The sequence below is a fragment of the Pleuronectes platessa genome, chromosome 2, assembly GCF_947347685.1.
Source record: "Pleuronectes platessa chromosome 2, fPlePla1.1, whole genome shotgun sequence".
Taxonomy (NCBI): domain Eukaryota; kingdom Metazoa; phylum Chordata; class Actinopteri; order Pleuronectiformes; family Pleuronectidae; genus Pleuronectes; species Pleuronectes platessa.
The window spans coordinates 8,626,932-8,648,687 of record NC_070627.1 but is presented as its reverse complement, the minus strand read 5'-3'; the positions used below and the strand labels follow the sequence as shown (position 1 = coordinate 8,648,687).

General features: G+C 41.8%; 1 protein-coding gene across 1 annotated transcript in view; it reads right to left on the bottom strand.

The window, feature by feature from the left end:
* The window catches only part of necab3 (N-terminal EF-hand calcium binding protein 3), a 35,635-nt gene that overhangs the window by 12,231 nt on the left and 1,648 nt on the right, over positions 1-21,756 (bottom strand). The window contains exons 2-6 of the mRNA XM_053431108.1: positions 15,893-15,917; positions 6,080-6,188; positions 4,784-4,809; positions 3,144-3,241; positions 921-1,057 (exon numbers count right to left, since the gene is read on the bottom strand). Coding sequence (XP_053287083.1) covers positions 921-1,057; positions 3,144-3,241; positions 4,784-4,809; positions 6,080-6,188; positions 15,893-15,917 — 395 coding nt within the window. The remainder of the gene's footprint in view (positions 1-920; positions 1,058-3,143; positions 3,242-4,783; positions 4,810-6,079; positions 6,189-15,892; positions 15,918-21,756) is intronic.

Genomic DNA, 21,756 nt, shown 5'->3' with positions numbered 1-21,756 from the left:
CACCCGGAGGAGAGAGAGACACACGCAGCGCAACAGACGATCCCGCTGCAAGTCATTGGCAAGGAACAGAGACACACGCAGCGCAACAGACGATCCCGCTGCAAGTCATTGGCAAGGACCAGGCTACAGTCACTAACAGTGGGGAGAGTGGCCTTGTTATTTGAAAGTTGAGACAGAGATAGATTCTTACTAATTAAATGCACGATGGATTGTTGTTAGTGTTGGAATTATGTGTAGTGCACTATACTCAATATATATTTACTAATGGTGGCTATGGATGAATTGGGCCAAAAGGGACATTTTTAAATGTGCAAGTAATTGGCTTGCTCCTCAGTCCTCTGCAGACGTCAGCACGAGCCCTTCAAAAAGCTGATTTAACGACACACCGCTCGCTGAGGTTAACTGGTCTCCAAACTCCAATTTTCAGCCTGTGCAACACGTGAAGTGCAACACGTCCTCGAGCAACACAACGGGAGAGCTTCACGGAGAGGATCACGTGCTCAAACCCTCAAACTGTGCCCATACAACTCAAGGAGCCTCGATAAACCTCAGTCTTTATTCCAGTCTATGCTCAACACTGATTGGCTGTCGCGACATCACGTGACGCAATTATTTTGCTGGAGTGAAGTGAAATTGTCTTTTCGTGTCTTTGCATTGACTTTGTATGTGATCTCATCGTGTGAGTATTTGCTTCATGTTTAGAGTGAATGCAGCATCGCATGAATTCCTGCTTCAGCTCTACCTGCACATGTGTGTGAGCTGCTAATATGTGCTGACAAATGAGCAGAGAGCCGTCAGCCTGCAGGGCCATGACCGGGCAGCTCCAGGCAACCAGAATAGAACACAGTGTTGTGCTGTGTGGAAAGTGCCCGGCAGTCGGCACAAGTGCAATTGCGATGGTGTCATATTGCGGTACTGACGGTGCAGGGCTGCTCTGCTCCTCCACAGCCTCCATGGCACACTGCAGTGACCTCTGTAGAGACAGCAGCTGACTGGACGTCTCTCTGAGCATGAACCTGGTGACGAACTGACCCAACACACTGGAGCCCTGGTACTCCTGAGGGAGGGAGAGAGAGAGAGAGAGAGAGAGAGAGAGAGAGAGAGAGAGAGAGAGAGAGAAGCAGAGGTCAAAGCCCGAACTGAAGCAACGGCAAAGTAAAAGCATCTCAGAGACAAAACAGAAGGAGAGATAACTTGATATCTTTCAACAAAACAAATATCCAGGCACCTTGTGATGTGTCAGCCGGAATAAAAACCCTACTAATTAATTCTCTTGACACCCACATGTATAATTCATTAGTACAAATCCAAATTCCAAGGTGAAGGAGCTTTAAGAGGAGACATGATTGCTGCTCGAGTCCCCGAACACAGACACTCTCTCAGAGGAGTCGCATTCACAGAAAGAACCAGAGGAGGAAACATTCCAGTTTGTCAAAATCCATACTGATGGGTTGCCCCTGGTGAAAATGCATCATGGGAGTTGCAGTCCAGATCACATCGTGACAGACCACAGCTGCTAACTAGCAACTGCACAGGCCTCTGTGGATTTCCCAGCTCTGACAGCTTCCAAGTGCCAGAACAGAGTAAGGAGCAAGGTGATCTAATTAGCAGAGGATGCATAATTATTCGGAACACATCGCTCCTCCATTAAAAATTCAACAACAAATTTGTTATCTCAAAAAGTCAAGAGAGCATTTTGAAAATATTTTGTCAACAGCGATTAAATGAAGCATCGACTTGGGAGAATAATGTCGGGCTTTCGTTTTTCTGATGATGTTGTTTCCTGCAAGTTCTGTGATAGAAAGTTTTAAATGTTCGGGTGTACTCAACCTCAGAATTGCCTCCCTGCCTCTCCGCAGACAATGTGTCTCTGTCGGCTTCGTCAGACCGTGACGCCCAGAGCACGCTGGGCCGGTTTGCAGCCGAGTGTGAAGCTGTCGGGAGGAAAATCAGCACATCCAAGTATGAGGCCAGGGGGGGGGTTGCTGCCCTAAGGGAAGGAGTTTAGGCATTTCGGGGTCATGCTCACGAGGGAGGGGAAGACGGAGCGACTAGTGGACAAGCAGGGCTCTGTGGTATCAGCAGTTGTTGTACCAGACCTTTGTGTTTAAGAAGGAGCTGAGCTGCGAGACAAAGCTTTCGATTTACGATCTTTGTTCCAAATCTCAGCTTTGGTCATGAGCTGTGGGCAACGACTGAAATAACGAGATCAAACGCTAAATTGATTTTTCTCCATCGAGTGGCTGCTCAGCCTTAGATATAGGGTGAGGAATTCAGACATCCTGAGGAAGAGTGCAACTGCTGCTTATTCAAGTTGAAAGGGGCCAGATGAGGTGGTTTGTTCATTATTGGACGTTAACTGGACGCCCCCAACTGGGAGGAGACTCAGAACTCGCGGGTGGGACTTCATGTCCCATTAGGCCTTGGAACGCCTCAGGGTCTCCCAAGAGGAGCTGGAAAACTGAGGAGAGGAATGTTTGGAGCGTCCTGCTGAGCCTGATGCCTCCATGAGCAAATCTCAGATCCGCAGAAGAAAATGAATAGATGAATGTCAGGCTGAATAGAAGGATGGAGATCTTTTGACTGTATCCAAGGAGAACCCATGCAGACATGAGGAAAACATGCAAACTTCCCCACTGGGCCAATCCCTAGTGTCATACCTGTGTGATGAAGCAACTTGTTAGCTTAGCATAAACACTGCAGACGGAGAAACAGCTAGCCTGCCTCAACCAAATATGCTGAAGAGCTTTACAGCTGTTCTGGTCTTTGTGCTGAACAAGCTTCATATTAACAGAACAGGGAAAAACAGTATTTCCCACATTCTTGAATTATTCCTTTAGACTGTAGTAATGGAATCACATGTGATTGAAGTGTTTCTTAGTTTATTATTCTGTTTACTCATCAGTTTTAGAGACTTGGTGCAGCACTCACCGCATCTGTGCCTCCCAATGTACCCTCTCGCATATTTTCTGTGTGTGTGTGTGTGTGTGTGTGAGAACAAGCAGTGAGCACTTGAACTTCCTGTTTCCACTCATACATTTATTTGTTTTTGAAGTATAAAAGTTAGAATTGAGGCAACAAATGTTCATAAAACGAAGTGATTCACGACAAGACAAAGTAGATGTTGTTATGAATTCTCTTACCTCTTTAGTTTTATCCATAGCCTTTAAAATGGCCCCATTCAGACTCTCCAGAGCCGAGAGGACGTTCAGATACTCCCCCAGGTGCTGAGAGAAATAATCTAATGGTAAATAATAAGGAAAAGAAGAAGTCAGAGCCGTTGCAAAGTCACAACAATTAAAAGTTTATTCTGATTCCATACACACTTGTATATGTTGCCATGACAGATTCCAATTAAGCCCATGGCAAAGGCAATGTCTGAGGAATGGGTTTCATAAGCAAATCGAGTTGGTAGGATTTGACCTTCGCTAACCTGTGAGTCAACAGCACTGAGTTTACCATGTCAAGAAACTCTGTTGTTTTAAACACCTGGTGTTGTAACAGTAGCTCGTTAAACACTAACCTTTACAGTCGTGCAGTTTTCACAAAATTGGAAAAAATGGAAAAACTATTTAGTTAAATTTTTTAAATAAATCCCAGTAACAGGCTGTCACGCTAGAAATTCATTCTTAATCAGTTCTTAATTAAAGAACTGAAATGACTCACAGGTAACCTACGTGATAAAATTATAGTTTGTGGATCAGCGACAAGTTTTTCTTCTTTCACTGTAACGGGAAAAGAACACGATGCAACGACTGAAAACTTCATGTGAAAGAAGCAGAACGTTGTGTCAACTTGTCCTGACGTCCGATGGAAACGATGCCAATCCCATCGATGAATTATGCAGAGGGTTTATTCTGGGTATGCGACTGGTATTTACAGGTCCCTGACCTATTTATCTTGACTTTTATTCAGGTCATCTCACACACACACACACACACACACACATGCATTTTTAAGATGATTTAAAAATATATGGCTCATTAGACATGTTACAGTTTTCTCTCCTTATTTACAGATTCAAATCCGTGTCGCGGGTTGAAGATGGTGGTGCAGGTTTATATATTCAGGATGTACAGTTTCCCTGAATCAGAGACCATGAAGGGGCCACAATTTACCAAAGTAAGTTATTTCTTATAAACATATTGTTTGTTAGCTCTTTAGCTTTTAATAAAGCCACACATCATTGAATGTATTTTGATAATGTTCCCAGTCAAGCATGTGTAAATAAAAAAAAGCTTCGATGGGAAAATGTTCATAACAAATTTTCATATTTGTTGGTAGTATTGTTAGAACGTGACTACTGACGGGCAAGGGGCCAACCAGGTTTCAGGTGAGGTCAGTGCCCCCCTGGCCCCACCCCTAGATCCACCCCTGTACATATAGAGAAGGTGTTACAGTTGGGTCCTTATAAAGTCTCTACAGCAGCTGGTTGGCTTAGCTTAGCACCAAAACAAGGGCTGCTTGGCAAAGGTAACCAAAGGGAAAAACCTTTACCAGAACCTTTAAATCTTTCCTTCTGTTTCATCCATACTAAAAACAAAGAGGAAGAGTTTCCCATCTAAGTTAAGTGAACCCTCTCCTGGCACTTAGCTTTCATAAGACCTCAGCTGACGCTCAGCAAGAAAGTGAACAAGTGCATTTCCCTAAATAGTGACCTGTTGCCAACATTATCCACTTGGAGCCTGTGGATGAACACAGATGAGTCAACATTCACTGAATATTTTTACAGAAATAAAAGTGTTGTGAAACATAAAATCAGACAAAACACTCTCCCACCAACCTGATAGCTTGACAGTGTCCAGATTACTGCAGGGCAGAGAACAAGAGGAGATAAAAGAGACAAACATTGATGTTAATTAAAGAAATTCACTTGTGCTGCTCTTAATTTCTGATTGAGAGACCGTGTTGTTCCATCCCGAGGTGTATTAAAGCATCATAAAATAAAAATAAACATTCAAATCAATGTTCTGCCTCGACAATTAATTTGTCAAGAATATTTATGGTAAAAGAAAACACATTAGTTCAGTTATGCCTTTTCTTTTCCTGCAGTAAAAACATTTAAATTGATGCTGCGTTGTTTACAAGTCGATTATTACGTTGAAAGCGAAACTGTTCTCAGTGTCACAGTTTGATAGAAACAGAACTTGACTTCCCCTGTTGTGTTAATGACATTTACAGGTAATGTTTACTGTCGGGAACAGATCCTCAGTGAAGCAGGTTAATGGCTTGTGTTTAGTAGGAAGCTCACAGAGAATATGTGGGCAACAAAAACCTGCTGTGACAGAGCAACAACCAAAGAGATGATTTCTTTCTCCCTTTACTTTAACAGGGAAACATGTCCCTGGTCTGTCACATGAGTGACAGTCCAGGCCGATAACAACACACTCCACTCACTGTAATTTGATTTAACTTTAAAATATCAGATTCAATTTAAAAAACAGAGTCCATCTCACAGTGTGTTTGTTTGTGTTTGTGTGGGTCCTCTCTTGTGAGACTATGGTTCATAGTCCACCAGACAGTCACAGTAAATCCATGTTACTATCTGAGCTGATACATAAAGTTACAGAGCCCTGCTCAGCCTCCCTGTGTTGGTTTAATGTGAAATAGTGTGCAGAGGAAGAAGGCTGAATATCTGCCAAAGACAATAAAGACAATTGGCTTTAGAGAACCAACAAAACAGTTTTATAAACCAGGACAGGGGAGACATTTTCATTTTACTGTGGTGCTGCGGTGAGTTAAACATCCTCTGCAGACCAGTGATTTCACCTCAGCTACCCTGAGGCCGATTTCTTCGACTGCAATTTTAGAAGAGCGAGTTTTGAAATGGCCGGTTTCGCTCCACATCCACGGTGCTGTAAGACCTAAAACATTAATCCAGCCTGCTTGAGTTTGGTTTCAGGGCTCGAGACGTCTCTCCAACTGTGAGGCATTTAGTCTGTAGCCGATGACTTGAAAGAAACACATCAACTGTGCCTTTTAGCTCCAAGCACCTGCACTTCTGTCTCTTTGTTCCGTGAGTATAAAAGGCACAGGTCGTTCACTTGTTTTGAAGTAATTTAATATAAAAACCACTCACTTGCTTTGTCGGCCATCGATGGAGAAGAAAAGCTCCTGCAGCTCCTCGGTGGTCAGGATCCCGTCCGCAAAGTAAGTATTGAACTCCTCGAATGACAGTTTGCCATCATCTGAAACACAGAGGAAGAGTGGGTCTCCTTTACTGCAGAGCCACAACAACAATCACTATATTATGTATTACACTGGTGGCCTGCACTTAAACACAAGTCGTGTTGCAATGACAAAGTGGAAAAGGGATCTTGAACAAACCTGGTCCACAGTGAATCTATGTAATAAATCTCAGTCTGACTGTAAGTGACTCTTAGTTATCAACTTCACACTTGGCATGTGTGTGGTTATTGTCCCAGGGAACTACAGTGTCAAATCTGGTGTGATTTGAACATGTGATACATCTATTAATGAAAAATGAACAAACTGGCTAACAGCGTCTTGTCGTCTGTGCAGTGGGGGGGGGGGGGACGGGGCAGCGCCTTAACATGCAGTCTGCGGACTGAATCGAATGTGTTCTTTCCTGTCCGTGGATAATAGACAGAAACATTTGTTTTCTCTCCTCCTGAGATGAGCAGAGAGAATGATGGGATAACCTTTTACTGTATATCGTGTATTTCGTGAGTATGAACTGTTTTTGCCAACAATGGCTAAACTTACTGACTTAAACATTCCTCCTGTGCAACTAGAACGCTCTTAATTCGTGAGTCAGGAGCAATGGGAGGCACTTGGGATCTCAGGTTGGGGGGGGGGGGGGGGGGGGTTGTCAGAAGGGGTCAACACCTTCAGCTGCTTCTCTGTCTTTGTATTGCTGGTTTTGGTTATTCTAAGAGTTTGTCATGTGACTGATCTTTTTGTTTAGGTCCAATTATTCTGGTTAACTTTGCAAGGACCCATTTAGTTTGTTTTGTTGTAGTGCTTAGTGTCTTGTTAGACATCGGCCCCTGAGCACCAGGTTTAGTTTTTTCCTTCCATCAGCAGATTGCAACTTCTTCTTCTCCTGCTCACACTGGTTAACGAGGAGCACAGCTTGTTGTGAGAGAAGATTAACAGAAAAATCTATTGCCGAAGAAAAACAGCCTGGTTGTCATCTGTGAAGAAGTGCTCCTGCGTGGGCCAACTATCAATCTGTCGGCTGGCACCAATCACACTGATCCGACAGCACTTAGACTTTCAGAGAGAATCTGGGATGTTTTAAAACTTAAAAACAATATAAAAAAAATAAAAGTCCAACCCAACAGATAGATGGCCCTGAAAAGCACTTCTCAGGGGGTCTGGGTCTTTAGAGACCTCGACTCCAACATTCTTACGAATGTTATACACGTACAGTGCATCACGAAATGAGTCATTAAAATAAATGTTCAAAACCTTAACCCAAGCCTGTGGGTGTGAAAATCATGGATCTGTGATATGAATACTTGTTCGACTCCAAGCTAATCAAACAACTGCAGTAAGCCTTCATATTAATGTAACTGGTTTACTGTATTTGCGACTCACTGCCGTCTCGTGGTAGCAGCCGCCCGAAGGATATGAGGATTGTATTCTGCACCTGTCTCAAGCGTTTTCCATTTCCCCACTTTTCTGCACTACCTTTGCATTTCGTCACAGGTTTATTCAACGATTTTCCTCATTGGTGTTGAATGATTGACAAAAGCGACAGAAAAAGAGGAGGGGAAAAGCCATATGGACATGTAAAACTAGAAATCACTCAGTACAGCACATAACTGAGTTCTCTTGAATTCAATCAAGCTGCACTCTCTTGCTCCCACCTTCAGTTTCCTAAATATGCCAGATTTCTTTTTCATCTAGATTATTAAATTGTTTCTTGGGCAATTGGTGAAAATGTTATAATGGTAAAGAAAGTGCAATCAAAGTCCTGCATCTGATTTTTGAGTTTTTGAGTAATCAACAAACACACAGACAGGGGTGAAAACATAACTTCCTCTGCGGTTGTCAGTCAGTTCATGTGACTCAAATTCATAATCCGGACAAGCACACAGACAAATGAGTGTGAGAAGCATTGGTTTGCTTGCTCAAACAGGCTGAGGCTCAGACGTCCCGTTAAACAAACACAAACCATCCGGCCGTGTCATCACTGCAGCCATATAGAAGTAGCAGAGCACACAATGACTTTAAACTTCATAAATCCTTTGAGTAATCGGCCCGATTAATGACCCTTGCAGCAACATGACAAGGTAAAATGGTTTAATATGCAACAGGGTTCCAGTCGGCTGACTCGGCACGGCTGAAGACTCAAGGGCGAGCTCGGCGACCATCTGTTCATCTGGAGCCTCGTTGAATGTGTAGCACGCTGTTCAGAGACAATGCCTGGTGCGCAACAGCCTTTTCATCTTCCTCTAGTTCTCTATCTGCTTTTTTTCCTCCTCCGCTAAAAGAACAAAACCAAAATGATAAAAAGGCTTAAAACAACTTTTGTGATTTGTGTGTCTGCTTTAAAGCTTTAAAAGGAAATAGTTTGAATAAATAAATCTGTTTTGTTATCACACCTCTGCACCTCACAGCAGTTCATCAGCATTTTGCACCACAACACTTTTGCCTATTTGTATGCAGAGTGGCATAAAACAATCCTTTGGATCAACAGTCATTCACTATTCATTGCTTTGTGATGTTTTGCTTTTTGGCTTAAGGAAATATAGATAATGTGCTTGTTGGATCAGAAGCTGAGCCGTTCCAGGCAAAAGAGAGAAACAGTATTCTACTCTTAAGAGAAGTAAACAGATTAATTGTCACACTTTAACAATAAAATCTAAACCTGCTAATTCAAGTTATTCTTTTGTTTTTCATGTAAGACCGTGGGTGTTGTGTTGAATGGATGTGACTGGAAAGCTTCCTATATTTGGCTTGTAAAAGCAGCAGTTATTCTCTGAGGGGACGAAGTGGGATGGACTGATGATGACAGCTGACAGTCTTCACTTCGACAGTTCTGGGTTAAATGTCTAAAGAAGTCCACGACAAATACACACTATTAGATCCATGGTGAAGGGAAAGTAAATATTTTCTTTGACTGTTGGGTGGATGAGGGTTCTACCCAACAGAATTTCTGATCTATTTCCATTTTCAAATGGGAGCCACCGAAACAACCTGTTTAATAAATGTAAACCCAGTCAAGGAACAGCACAATTGCGTTGTATGCAATAAAGACAAATAACTAGAATGGCTCTCAGTGGAGGGCAAACCTCCGCCAGGACCCAACAGACTCTTGAATTCAATCAAGCCTCACCAGACTTCACAGATATCAGTTCCCTAAGTATGATGGATCTTTTTCATCAAGCCGCACAAATGATTCATCCTTGCAATGTTCACAAACGGTGATCTTAGCATCTTTGTCCAAAATGTAGGTTCTTTCTAGTCCATGTGTCAATCTTCCAAGTTTTATGGAAATCTGCTGTGTAGTTTTTGTGCAATCAAAGCAACCATTAAACAAATGGACAGGGTAGAAGTAATGGATTCCATGTTAGAGGTAATTAAAGTTGGCAGGTCGGCGTGGACTTGGAGTCGGGTTCTTAGCCCGAGCACCGCAATCACTTTTGGCCCCTGTGTTACTTTCAGAAAAAGCCTCATCCTGAAAGTGCAGCTCTTGTACTGAAAGCCACAAAAGCAAATAACTAATCTTTCTTGGAAAATACATCTGATGCATGCCCACCAGCGTTATATTTAGAGAAGGATTGGCAAAAGTTAAGTGTTTATATTTGTCTTGCACACATAAAATGTTGAAACTGCAATCCTGCCTTTAATCTCGCTCATGCTCTTCAGGGAGGACGATGACAGATGGCATCAGGGAAATGAAGATGCACAGTAAGGTGGGGGGGGATTATCTGTTTGTTATCTTTAAGATTTTCGCCTTTTCGGTCTCATTTCCATTTCATGCGTCCTCACTTCTATCAGCTGCATCTCTTTTGATGACTTGAGGGATGTGAGGATGTGAGGATGGAGATGAACACTCTGGACATGATTGTTCGGTCAACAGTCGTCCTGAAGTAAAGGTGCGATACACAGCTCGGTTGTTTATCAGTGTCTTTGTTGTCCTAGAGATAGCGCCTTAACATTTTGGCAATTCCTGACCAAGTGACATTCCCCAGTTTTCGTCTGCAGAAATGACATTTTCAAGCCTCAAGTCTGACATTTTGTGGCATCGTGGTGTATTAAAGAGGATTCAAAACTAATCATTGACATTTGAGATGTTCTGATAACGATGCCAGCATTAGAAAGGTTTCCAATTTGAAATGCCTGGTCAGGCATTGGTGAGAACGTAAATCTATGTACCGATTAGATAACAGCTCTCTGGTTTCACCCTAAACTGCAGTTTTCTTTTCCTGGAAATCACTTCTTCATCTCTCCAAGATAGCAGTTGCGCCGCGATCGAGAAATAGTTAACTCTGTCAGAAAGTGTTTACTTAAGTTATAAATCAATTGAGAAGGTTGGTCAGCTCTAATTTACTAAATTTTGCGTCAAGTGAAGTTGCCCCCTGCTTGTACTCAGGCTTCAGTCTTAGACACTCCCACTTTGGCTTCACTTTTGGGAGCCGGAATCTGCATCCACTTTTATTCAGGCTAGGGTCAACGTTCCTGGCCCAGTATATATTCTGAACAGTTTATATACTCTCTCTCTTTCTTAGAGCTTGTATTTGTACCTAACAATGTGTTGTGCTTACAAATGTTTGCCTCTAAGATCTAACTCATTTATTTCCTCATCTTGTCACATCCCTCCATCTTGTGTTTTATCAAGACTTAGTTGCTGTAAAATGTCATTCTCATGTCCTTTCAGAGCAGCTGCAGGATCCAGTTGTTGAACAGATTCCCAACACAAACAGCTGATGCCTTTTTTTTTAGATGAATTAATAATCCATGCACGGCTCAATGACATAAGGAACATTACATTCTCTAAGTAGATCAACCATTCCAGAAACCTCCATAACCTCCACATCCAGGCCTGTATTATGTCCATGACGGATGAGCCACTGCTCCTCTCATGGTAACTCCAGTTATTGTGAAGGTAATGATGTGAATTTGAATGCAACAATATCTGGAACATTTGGAGAGAAGAGAACAACGAGCTTCCTGGTGAATAACTTAATCAGGGTCTGCAAATGAATCACACTTTGCACAAGAAGGTGTTGTTGACCTGGTTTGAAAGCAAACAGGGGCTCATTGAAACAAACTACACTCTTCAAGTTAACTTTGAATTAAACTCACCAATTTTTCTCAATTATTTCTCCATAAAGGTTGTGACAGAAACTCTCCAAGGTTGCACTGAAATGAGAACTTGAAATTGCTTAGCTTTTTATGATTTGTAAATAAAGTGAACTGTATTTAATGGCTTTATAAAGGTTGGCGTATTTGGTTCAGATGAGTTTTATTTGTTTAAAGGGTTTGCAGGGGTTTGTAAAACAGCTTTCATTTCAGTGCTTGCACGTTGGGCTGTGGCCCAAGAGTATGTGGTAATTATTTTTGCAATGTGGAAATAAGTTTATATCCTCAATTGTGTGATTCAGTCATAAAAAATTTGAATATTACAAGACTGAAACACAAATAGGACCACTTGTTATTGCAGCTGTTTCTTTATAAAAATAAATCTTTATAAACAGATTATTTGAATATGCAGAATGTGACTGTGTGATGCCTCCAACTTCAACTGAACTAAACAGTTTAACTCTTCATCGCTGCAATAAACTGAAAGTGGAGATCAATCCCACTGTCGTTTGCCTCTAAAGCTGTTTACTTAAAGGTTCTTATCACTGAGTCAGAAAATAATTATTTGGGAATTTGTAATTGAGAAAACAGACACACACACCCGCACACACACACACACACACACACACACACGCACACTCACACACACAAGGATAAAGACGACATGTATCCGACCTTTTCTACTTAAAGACTCTAAACAAAGTGCTCGGAGGTCCAGAGTAAATGAGAAGCTAACAAACAAGTGAAGGAATCCTGTAGAAGTGGGGCACAAAGTAGGCCGTTCTCTTATCTCTAAAAAGGTTAGTCCCACTGCAGCCTCTCCTAAGTGGTTTATAAATTTCCACTAATGCATCACAGCTTCGAAAGCAACTTCAGCTGGGTCCTTTAAACTCCCATGAAATACTGTATATACACAACCTGTCCTCCGATGCTGGTTATACTTAGTATCATTGCTCTCTTATAAGACGTGTTCCCCCGGACCATCTGTGAGGACGTCTGGGATATAAGCTTCATTTCAGCTTCCAGATCCTAATTTATGCCTGAATGCTCCCTTCAGAGAACACACCCAACTGCTTCTCTGTTCTCCGACTCACTAATGGTCTGGAGCTGACGGCTCCTTTCCTCCACGTTGGTTTAGATGAGGAGAAGAAGAAGAAAAAGATGAAGGTTCATTAAAAAGTGCAGAGACAGAGAGGAAATGACCTCTTCAGGTCTCACAGTGTGTTTCATTTTGAAAACCATGATGTGAATAGAATCTGAACCACGAAGACAAAATATGAATATCTTGTTTTTGTTACTAAACTTTAAGCTGCTGCGACAAAATCAGACGAGAGCGCTGTTCTGTGACCTTCCTTATAATTGAGTTCCAGTTGGTTATGTAAGATCACTAATTATTCTCAGGCCTTCATGCACCACTGGTGACGTGAATCTTAAACCATTAAAAACAGGACAAGAGACTTCAGGGACGTTAATATGAACCTTTTCTCTACAACCAACTCAACTCAAAGTTCAATTTTCTACCATTTTTCAGAGCTTCCACACAATTATTCAGCACTTGTTTTCAGTCCTCGTGGAGAGGGCTCTGTCTGTGTACGTTACTGTTTCAGGATAATTTATTTTGGGTCAACATCTATTGCTGAATAGACTGAAAGTAGTATTCTGTCTTTTCTTTAGAGATATATTTGTGCATTTCCCCTTTATTGATGGAATTTAAGCGGGAAATAGAGTTAGAAAGAGAAGCAGCATAAAGGCAGATCGGAATCAATCCTACGCCACTGCATGTGCAAAGCGCCCATTTCTCGGGAGTCTGATCCCGTCACACAAAAGTGGACACTAGGTCCAAAATTCACTTTCTGTTCAGGCTGGTCTCCACAAACTTCTTTGGCTGCTCGACTATGTTCAACAGCTGGTCGCTAAGTCGTCTGGCTCGTGTTTGTTTTGGAGCAGGTGGCGTCAAAGCTCTTCAGGAGCAGCTGCCGGCTGCAGCTGGAAACCACTGGAACCAGCTGTGGGGCTGAAGCCAAACCATGAGCTGAGAGACACTGAAACCATCTGTAGAGGGGAACTGAGCAGAGTGGGTTGATGCTTCTGTGGGATTGTCATAGTTCTTTAACTCATCTTAATTTGGTAATGAGGAGGAAGTGAAGCTAAGATATTCATGACAACAGACAAGAAGTTCAAATCCGACTTGAGATGAATTAACAGCTGTCACATTGTATGACATGTGTAATAACTGGTTTATTATTCACCACATTTTACTGCTGAAGATCTCATTTTAATTTTGTCGATAACAGGACATGTATCTGAACTAATCTTTGTTTACCTGCGTCACCGAACCAATTCACAATCCTCCAGAACCTCTAACGTCATTTTATTCTTTTCACAGAATTTTTTTCTTCAGAGATAATAAACCTTCAACGTTGTCTTTATAGCGAATTACAGAGACTCCTCTACAGCGGCAGCCAGTTGGATTATTAACAAAAATGATTCGCCTGTCAGTCACTGTATCAAACTATTAACAACAAATGGATGTGATTGGCCCGTCCTGTCTCGGGACGTCAGTCTGAACAGGACGAGCACAGACTTATCAGAGAGAGAGAGAGAGAGAGAGAGAGAGAGAGAGAGAGAGAGAGAGAGAGAGAGAGAGAGAGAGAGAGAGAGAATAAACATGAGCTCACTTTGATTCCCAGGTTGAATCCCTGTGGTACTGATTAGTGAAACATAAGAGCAGTGGATGTGGCACAGTATATTTTCCTCCGTCCTCCTAATTCTCCACAACTGCTGCACCTCAGCTCATTCTAATAAAAATATATTTAACGATCAGGTTTTGAAGCTGAAAAACAATCGGTCACGTAGCAGCCTCGTCACGGTGAAAGAGCTTCTGAGAAGTAATTGCTGTTTTGACGCGTGTTGATTGCCGCTCACCATAAATGCAACAATGTGCCGGTGATGTGCACTTTCCCTGATTTGCTTTGGCACCTTGGACGGATATAAATATCTTTGCGCGCGGGGCATCGGCCGCCACCGAGCAGAGGAGGAGAAACGAGAGGTTATTATCACAGCAAGGATTTTCACCATGTGTAGCTGGAAATAGATATTGCTTTTTATAAATATGTGACGTGTCAGGCAGTTTTCACAGGTTTGGACAAAGCCAAGGTTGTAGGGATTTCTTTTCCTGGAGGTGCATTATTGTTAAAGCTTTGTTACACGACCAATGGAATAAGTCTATTTAAGGAACTATTTTTTGATCTGTGATGACTTTTTCCCCCTTTTCTAATCAGTAAACCAATACAGTGCCAGTGAGTGTGATGTTTTTTTTTACAACACAGCTCCAGAATATATATCTAACCCAAATAAAACAGTGGTAGATCCTCCATGGGTTAGTGAGACAAATGGTGACCACGACAAGTTTACACACTTTGCAATAACAGTCATCTTCAGTGCTCATCACACTGCACGAGACAATTTGATAAAATCTTTGTCAGATGTTACGATGAAGGATGTTGGACTCATTCAGATGTGGTCTTGAGAGATTAGATCACAAGTGGACGTCACTATTTTGCAGGTCTGACCACATTTGTTTTTGCCACAACCGCAAAAGCTTCAACAACCACAAGCAGCTGGACCGTTTCAAAATGGAACAAAAGCTTATCTACCCTCTCTGTGCCCATATACTGTCCGGATTATTGTTGGCCACCACCACAATATTAACATAGACCCCAACATGTTGTTTTCTTTCTTTTTGGAATGAGTGAAATCTTTCTCAATGCTGCATTCAGCCCATTGATTTGCTCCCGACTCACTTATCTCTCTTTCTCTCACTCTCTGGCAGCAGACACATCTGTAAACCGGCTAAAACAACGTTCGGTCTTCGCCAACAGGAACAATGTCTATTTGCATACAGAGCCGGGAAGTGAGATCCAATCACAAGTGGTCACGGGAGACATTCAGGACACAGTCTAATACCAGGAGTGAGAGCTGACCACTTGAGATCGGGTCTCTGGGGACGGACGTTACAGGAACACCAGGTCTGAACGGGACCCTTTGATCTGCACGGTACAAAAGGAGCACTTACCATAGATGTACACAATCCATGAGAGTGTATATGCGCACCAGAGTGGTAACTCAAAATATATAGAGGCACTTTTGATTGTTTCCATTGAGACAGTCCACTAAAGCCATTCCTCCCACTACTTAAGGGTACTCAGACATTCAAGGTAGTGAACTCTGACAAAAACCCGAGGTGCTGCATATATTTAAATTAAAAAAATATGTTAATATAGAAAAACTACATATAAGTGATTCACTGCAAGAGGAAATAACTCTCCTCAGACTTTGTTAACATGAGTCACATTCACTTCCAGTCTGCAGCCACTGAGAGAGCGGTGCTTTATTCGGTGTGACACAATCCTCAAGTCATGGCCATAACCCAGCATCTGAACACGGACTGAATCGCAGAGAGCTTCACTCGAGGAGACATTCATGAAAAATCCTGTATTCCTCCGCCCACAGTGTCTCAGGCATAATGCCGAGTGACAGAATGTGGGGGGGAAACAACGAGCATGCGACGTGTCAAATGATTCATCACAGAACGTGTTAGGCGCTGTTTACTCACCGTTTTTGTCGGCTCGGCGGAAAATCTGCAGAGAAAGAGAAAAGAGAGCAGGGGAGACGTGGTTGTTAGTTCTAGTCTGGAACCACTGAGGGGATTCTTTCAATTCAAGGTGCAGATTAAAACCTATCATGGCAGATGTGGAAAAGCACAATAAGACGTGCGACTGTGAAAAGCTTTACTTTGGCTCTGCTGCAGAGAACTGAGCCGGCTTATGAACGAGGAGCTGACACGATGGCTTGAACGGCAATTGAGCGTATGTGTCAAATTAAAAACGGGTTCAACACTCGTCAGTTCTGATATAAAACAGTAATTTTAGACGCAGTGTAAGGCCGCTGCATTGCAAAGAGGCTGATAGCAATAATTGACAGTCAGGTAGCCTTAGTCCTGAGAACTGCTTAAAGGAAAACTCTACCGCCTCAGGTTTGTACGCCTCCACCAGCCAATCAAATCGCAGGAAATATGGTGAGAATCTCCCCGTCACAATGACACTGACCTTTGGCTCTCTGGATATGAAAATGCCACTTGCTTCATTATTTCATCCTAATAAAGGATATTGAGTCGTAAATGGTGCATTTATTTTTGAGTTCACATTTATCTCACTGCCACAGTTGACTTTCGACCTTTCATCACCAAAACCCGATGAGCTCATCCTCAAGTCCAATGAACGTCTGTCACGAATCAGAAGAAGTTCTGGGCAGATGGACGAACAAATTGCCGGAGTCCTTGACGGAGCAGAGGATTAAAAAGTCGCCAAAACCATATTCACCCTGCACAGACAATTTGCTCTGTGTGGATGAAAAGATTAATTGAACATTTGTGGATTAAACTTTATAATTTAATATATGAGTAGTTGTTGTCCAGGTAACAAACAATAAACTCAGTAGAGCTCATACCTCCGCCAAGGCCCAGCAGTCAGCCGAAATTCAATCAAGTTAATTGCACACGCTCATAGATCTGAGTCCCATAAATATGCCTGATTGTTGTTCATCAAAATCCATTAATTACTCCCTGGGAAGTGGTGAATCACACATTAATAATTATAGTGCAATGTTCAAAGAAATACAAACGTCCTGGATCTGACTCTTTGTCAGGATCCAGCCCAAAGTGGAACGGGTTAACTCTCAGCCCATTGCCCAGCCTTCAACCAGTCGCTCTGGAGTTTCTGTGTAATCCTGCCGTCAAACAAACGATAAAGCAGAGAGCAGCAGCCGGAAGCTGAGGCTGAACAGTGGAGTCCAGAGAGTCAGACAGGAACATGAAATGCACTGAACGTTTGACTCAACGTCAAACTGGACAAGTGGCTTCTATTAATAAGATAAAGTTTGACAGGATCACATTTCCAGGGCCATGCTATCCTGCATGATGGAGTATTTAATGTTACGTTTAAATCACACTGAGACATTATGAGTGTTGTTAATTAAACCTCTGTCACAGAACTGTCAATGGTGAAATAAAGCTATGGCCATTTCTGCTTTAATACCCGAGTGGTATTCTATTGGAGTAGATACAAAAACTTTTTTTGCTATTATTAAATCTTCTCTGGGTGTAAACAAGATGGAAAAATAAAAAGGAGTTGTAGCTTTTTATATCACACAGAAGCATCGTGCATGGAATCCTTTCAGGTTGGGATTTTATAGCTGCTGGAATAGCGTCGGAGAGAATAACACAGTGGGTGGAATGATGTAACAACATTAAACAGTAAACTTATTACTGTTTTGACTGTTTTCTGTGCACTTAGCTGATACAACATGGACGTCCTTCACCTACTGTTGACCTTTATTTGTGCGACTGTGTGCAGGATTTGATTCCTCTTTCTGTAACAGTGCCAGACAGCAGACGTTTTTTTATGTGCTTTCTGTTCTGTATCCCATTCCTCACATTGTATAACAACCCTCCTTTTAAACTTCTCCTGGTTGCACTTTGAGCCATGTTGCTGACTGTGGAAACCTCTGCAGAGCTAGTAATTAAAACCTCTAAAGACAACTCCGGTCTGAGAAATTCATTATTTCAAATCTCATGATGATATTTCGACGACAATATAAATGGGAATAAGAACAGATTATTATATTAGGAACTCAGTTAAATATCATACCGCAATGTTTTAATCATAATAAGTCAATAATCGCAATAATGGTGTCCATGTGAAAATGTTGACTTGTATCAGTTGTAGCTCCTTGTCATTATTTTCCTTACGGAGGTCCTGGTGAAGTATGAGAAGCTTTATGATTCACAGAAGAGGCTCTGACAATGACTCCAAAGTGAGTTGTATAATTATTAATATAATTATAATGACTATGATGGGGATGTCTCTGAATGAAAAAGCGATAAATCACTGCTTGGTGAAAAACACAAACACTCTTTTATGTTTATGCACAGTGTAAAAAAAAACTAAAGTCTGCCCGGCTGGAAAATATAAAAAGAATGAAACTTGCACGCAGCCCAAACAAACCTGTTTCCAACAATCTGTTCTCTCGCACCGAGGAGGAATCGACAGTGTGATGGTTGTTGACTGCCGAGTGTGTGAGTGGTCACGAGCTGCCAGGGACTGTCGCACTTACCATCACGGATAAATAGAAAGCCTATTTTTAACGGAGGTTCAAATTTTCACGACGACTCATGAGTGCTAGCGACTGCAGAGAGAGAGAGAGAGACAGAGAGAGAGAGAGAGAGAGAGGGAGAGAGAGAGAGAGAGAGAGAGAGAGAGAGAGAAGATAATCAACCGCCACAGATCAGCTCAAATCAGAGGCAGAATGGCGACTGTGCCAGTGAGTGACAAACACTGGGAGAGACGCCTGTCGCCTCAGAGGAGCGAGGCCAGCTGATAGTCAGCGGCTGGCGGCCTTGAGATCAGGCGCTGCGACCATTTTAACAATCATCTTTGTTTTCGTGTGCGGTGAGTGTCGAGATAATTGGGCGACGCTGAGGAGAAGCTGCTCCTTTATAAATCAATGTCAAGATGAAAGAGTGGAAAGAAGAAACGATTTCTCTGGAGTCTTCTGTGCTCAGAGAAGTGATGCAGCAGACAGCTCAGGTAGCGTGGAGAGAACCTGAAAGTCTCTGCGCCCATTCTAAACAAGCCTGTTCTCATCCTACCTGGTTTGTCTGCTATGGATATTATTTAATCAATATTCTTCATAAAATGAAACCGTATTCATATACCACTTGGAGTGATTTACTTGACTGGTGTTGTTTTATCAATGGATTGCACAACAGATGTTTCAGAAAACTGTCAAGCAATCAACACAATCTGAAGTTCACAACCTTTCAAAATAAAAGTAAGACAGCTTGATTCAAAGCACTGCAGCAATAAAAAGAATGTTGTGTTTTAATTTGACGACAAATCGCCAAATAGGAAGTGATTCTATGAATAGGGTTGTTGACATGGCGGACATTGTCACCTGCGCTGTGTGTGTCTGTGTGTGTCTACACAGATAATTTGCATGACCCAGAGTTTGATTTAGAAGAAAACATGTTGAGCTCAGTTCACAGACTGATGCCACACTGCCCCATCCTAATTCAAGTATCTACTTTCATATTTTATTTCCGTCAGTATTCCACATGTATAAATCTGACTTCATGGTAGATTTAACAAAGACACTGAGCTAAGAAATGAGAAAAAAACTAAAGATCTGTATATTCTATTGATTCAAATCCTCCTCCCCCCATCTGTTGTCTGTTGTTGAGCAGAGGTCAGACTTGACTTGCTCATCACTTCTGACCTACAGGTTGATGATGACAGCAGAGCACAGCCCTCACTTTCATTTCCCAAAGATCAAAACGCTTCAAATCTGTCAACGTCTGTCTCTTCTCAGCCTCAACAGGTCGTTTCAAACCGGTTCCCGTGGGAATCGTTCCTGTTTACGAGTCGCCTGTCAAGACTCGAGTTCTGCATATCACTGTCTGTGTTATATGGATCAAGTAGAATGCTGCATGATGGCAGGAGCTCCTGAACGCTCCACATTTAATACAAGACTCTGAAATTAATATTCTATCTACTTTAATCTATCACACAGTGTTCGTTGAATCTCCTTTTCCTCCCCAGTCAGCAGTCCTTCCTCTGTCCCCTGTGGCTCAGTGTAACCCATCCGAGCAGCACGTTATCCCCCCCGCTCCACGCAACAAGGAGCAGGTACAGGTCTGTTTAACTTGTTTGCTGTTTGGGACGTTTCTTTGAGCTCTGGTGTGTCGAGAGACGATAATGCATCATTTACAGCGAAGCCCAGGAAAGGTCAGAGCTGCTTCCCAGAGCGCTGCCGTTCTCATGTCACAGTGGCAGGTGTTAAGACAGTGGTCTCTCTCTCTTTTTACATTCATTTTTTCATTTCCTTTTCCGTAAATCCCATGGGTGTTTTTTTCCCCACGCTCCAGCAAAGAATACAGTTCCGGAGTGAAGGAGAGAGAGGGAGAGCTGAGGAATACAGAACCACTGGATACAACAACAAGGACGATAGAAAAAAAGCATACACACACACACATACACACAGACACACACACATACACACACACACCTCAGCCTATCTTCGCCAGCATAATTTACTGTCTTTGAACTCTTTGAACAGGACATTTATTCCGGCACCGCTTTGTCTCTTGCTCTTTGAATCTGAGCTGTAACAACCTTTACATCTCACACATCATACACCGGCTCATCACCAGTAAAGACCTACTTTTATGGATTGATTGGCCCATTGATTGATTTTAGGGGGAATTAAATTATTCTAATCTTGTGAATTTGACATTATTTTACCTTAATTGACATCGATAAACATGTTTTTTTGGGGCTTATGTTACAGACAATATCATCCTTATTTTTTTTAATATTGTATATTGCTGTTTAGAACACACCTTGAATATGGTATTTCCATTTTTATTGTATTTAGTATTCCTATTTTTGTTCTTAACACAATTTTCTCTTATAAAACCTCCTTGGGTGTCAATTGTGAATTTCATCTATGGAAGATCAAGGATACATTTTATTAGGAAGTGTATGTATATATATAAAAAAAATGGGAATGATTCCTAAGATGTCTTTATCAAACAGTTATGGCAAAGAAATCTAATTGAGGTTAGATGTTTTACAGCTTAAGCATAAAATGTATTATAAATAAAGAAGAAAACACTAATACAACCAAACCTATATAACTTAAATTAAGGAAATAAACTTAAATGCACATATATTCCTTTTTTTTTTGTTCCATAAAATAAAAGTTTTCATATCTGCAAACCGAAAAGTCGATACAGATAGGACTGTGATAAGCTTTTTATTGGCCAACTGATGAATAGCCCGGGCTCTCCAGTATTGATCGTAAATGTGAATCTCTCAAATAATAAAGCCCAACCACAGGCATCATCCCTGAAAATCAATGACAAGACATTTATGCTTCTTTTAAGCTGACTGCTTTACATTGTTCAGCCAATGTGTTGGAAACAAACGCCCCAGCAGAGTATGAGACAGACCTCAACCTGCTTTAAGCACAAACTTAGAATTTTTCAATTAAAATCTTTCAGCTGTTCAAATGGAATAATTGGGCAACCCTATGAAAATGAGACTTTCACTGTCTGCAGAATGTCTCGCATTCACCAAACCAGAACAGAAAGACCAAAAAAAAGAACAGTAATTGCAGTAAAACGAGAGACAAGGAGCAGACAAGTAGGGTATCAAAACCAAGAGGGCATGTTCTTGTCGGGCCTCACAGTATTCAATATTTCCCAACACCATTATTTCCCTTGCACACAGGCTGTTTTAGACATTTCAAATATAATTATGTGAACCATCGGGCTGAGCGTGCCTGTTCTTCTGTTTCTGCTCCTACCACACGGAAACTGGAGATTAAATTGGAGGAGGCTTTCTGCTGCTGTGCTCGGCT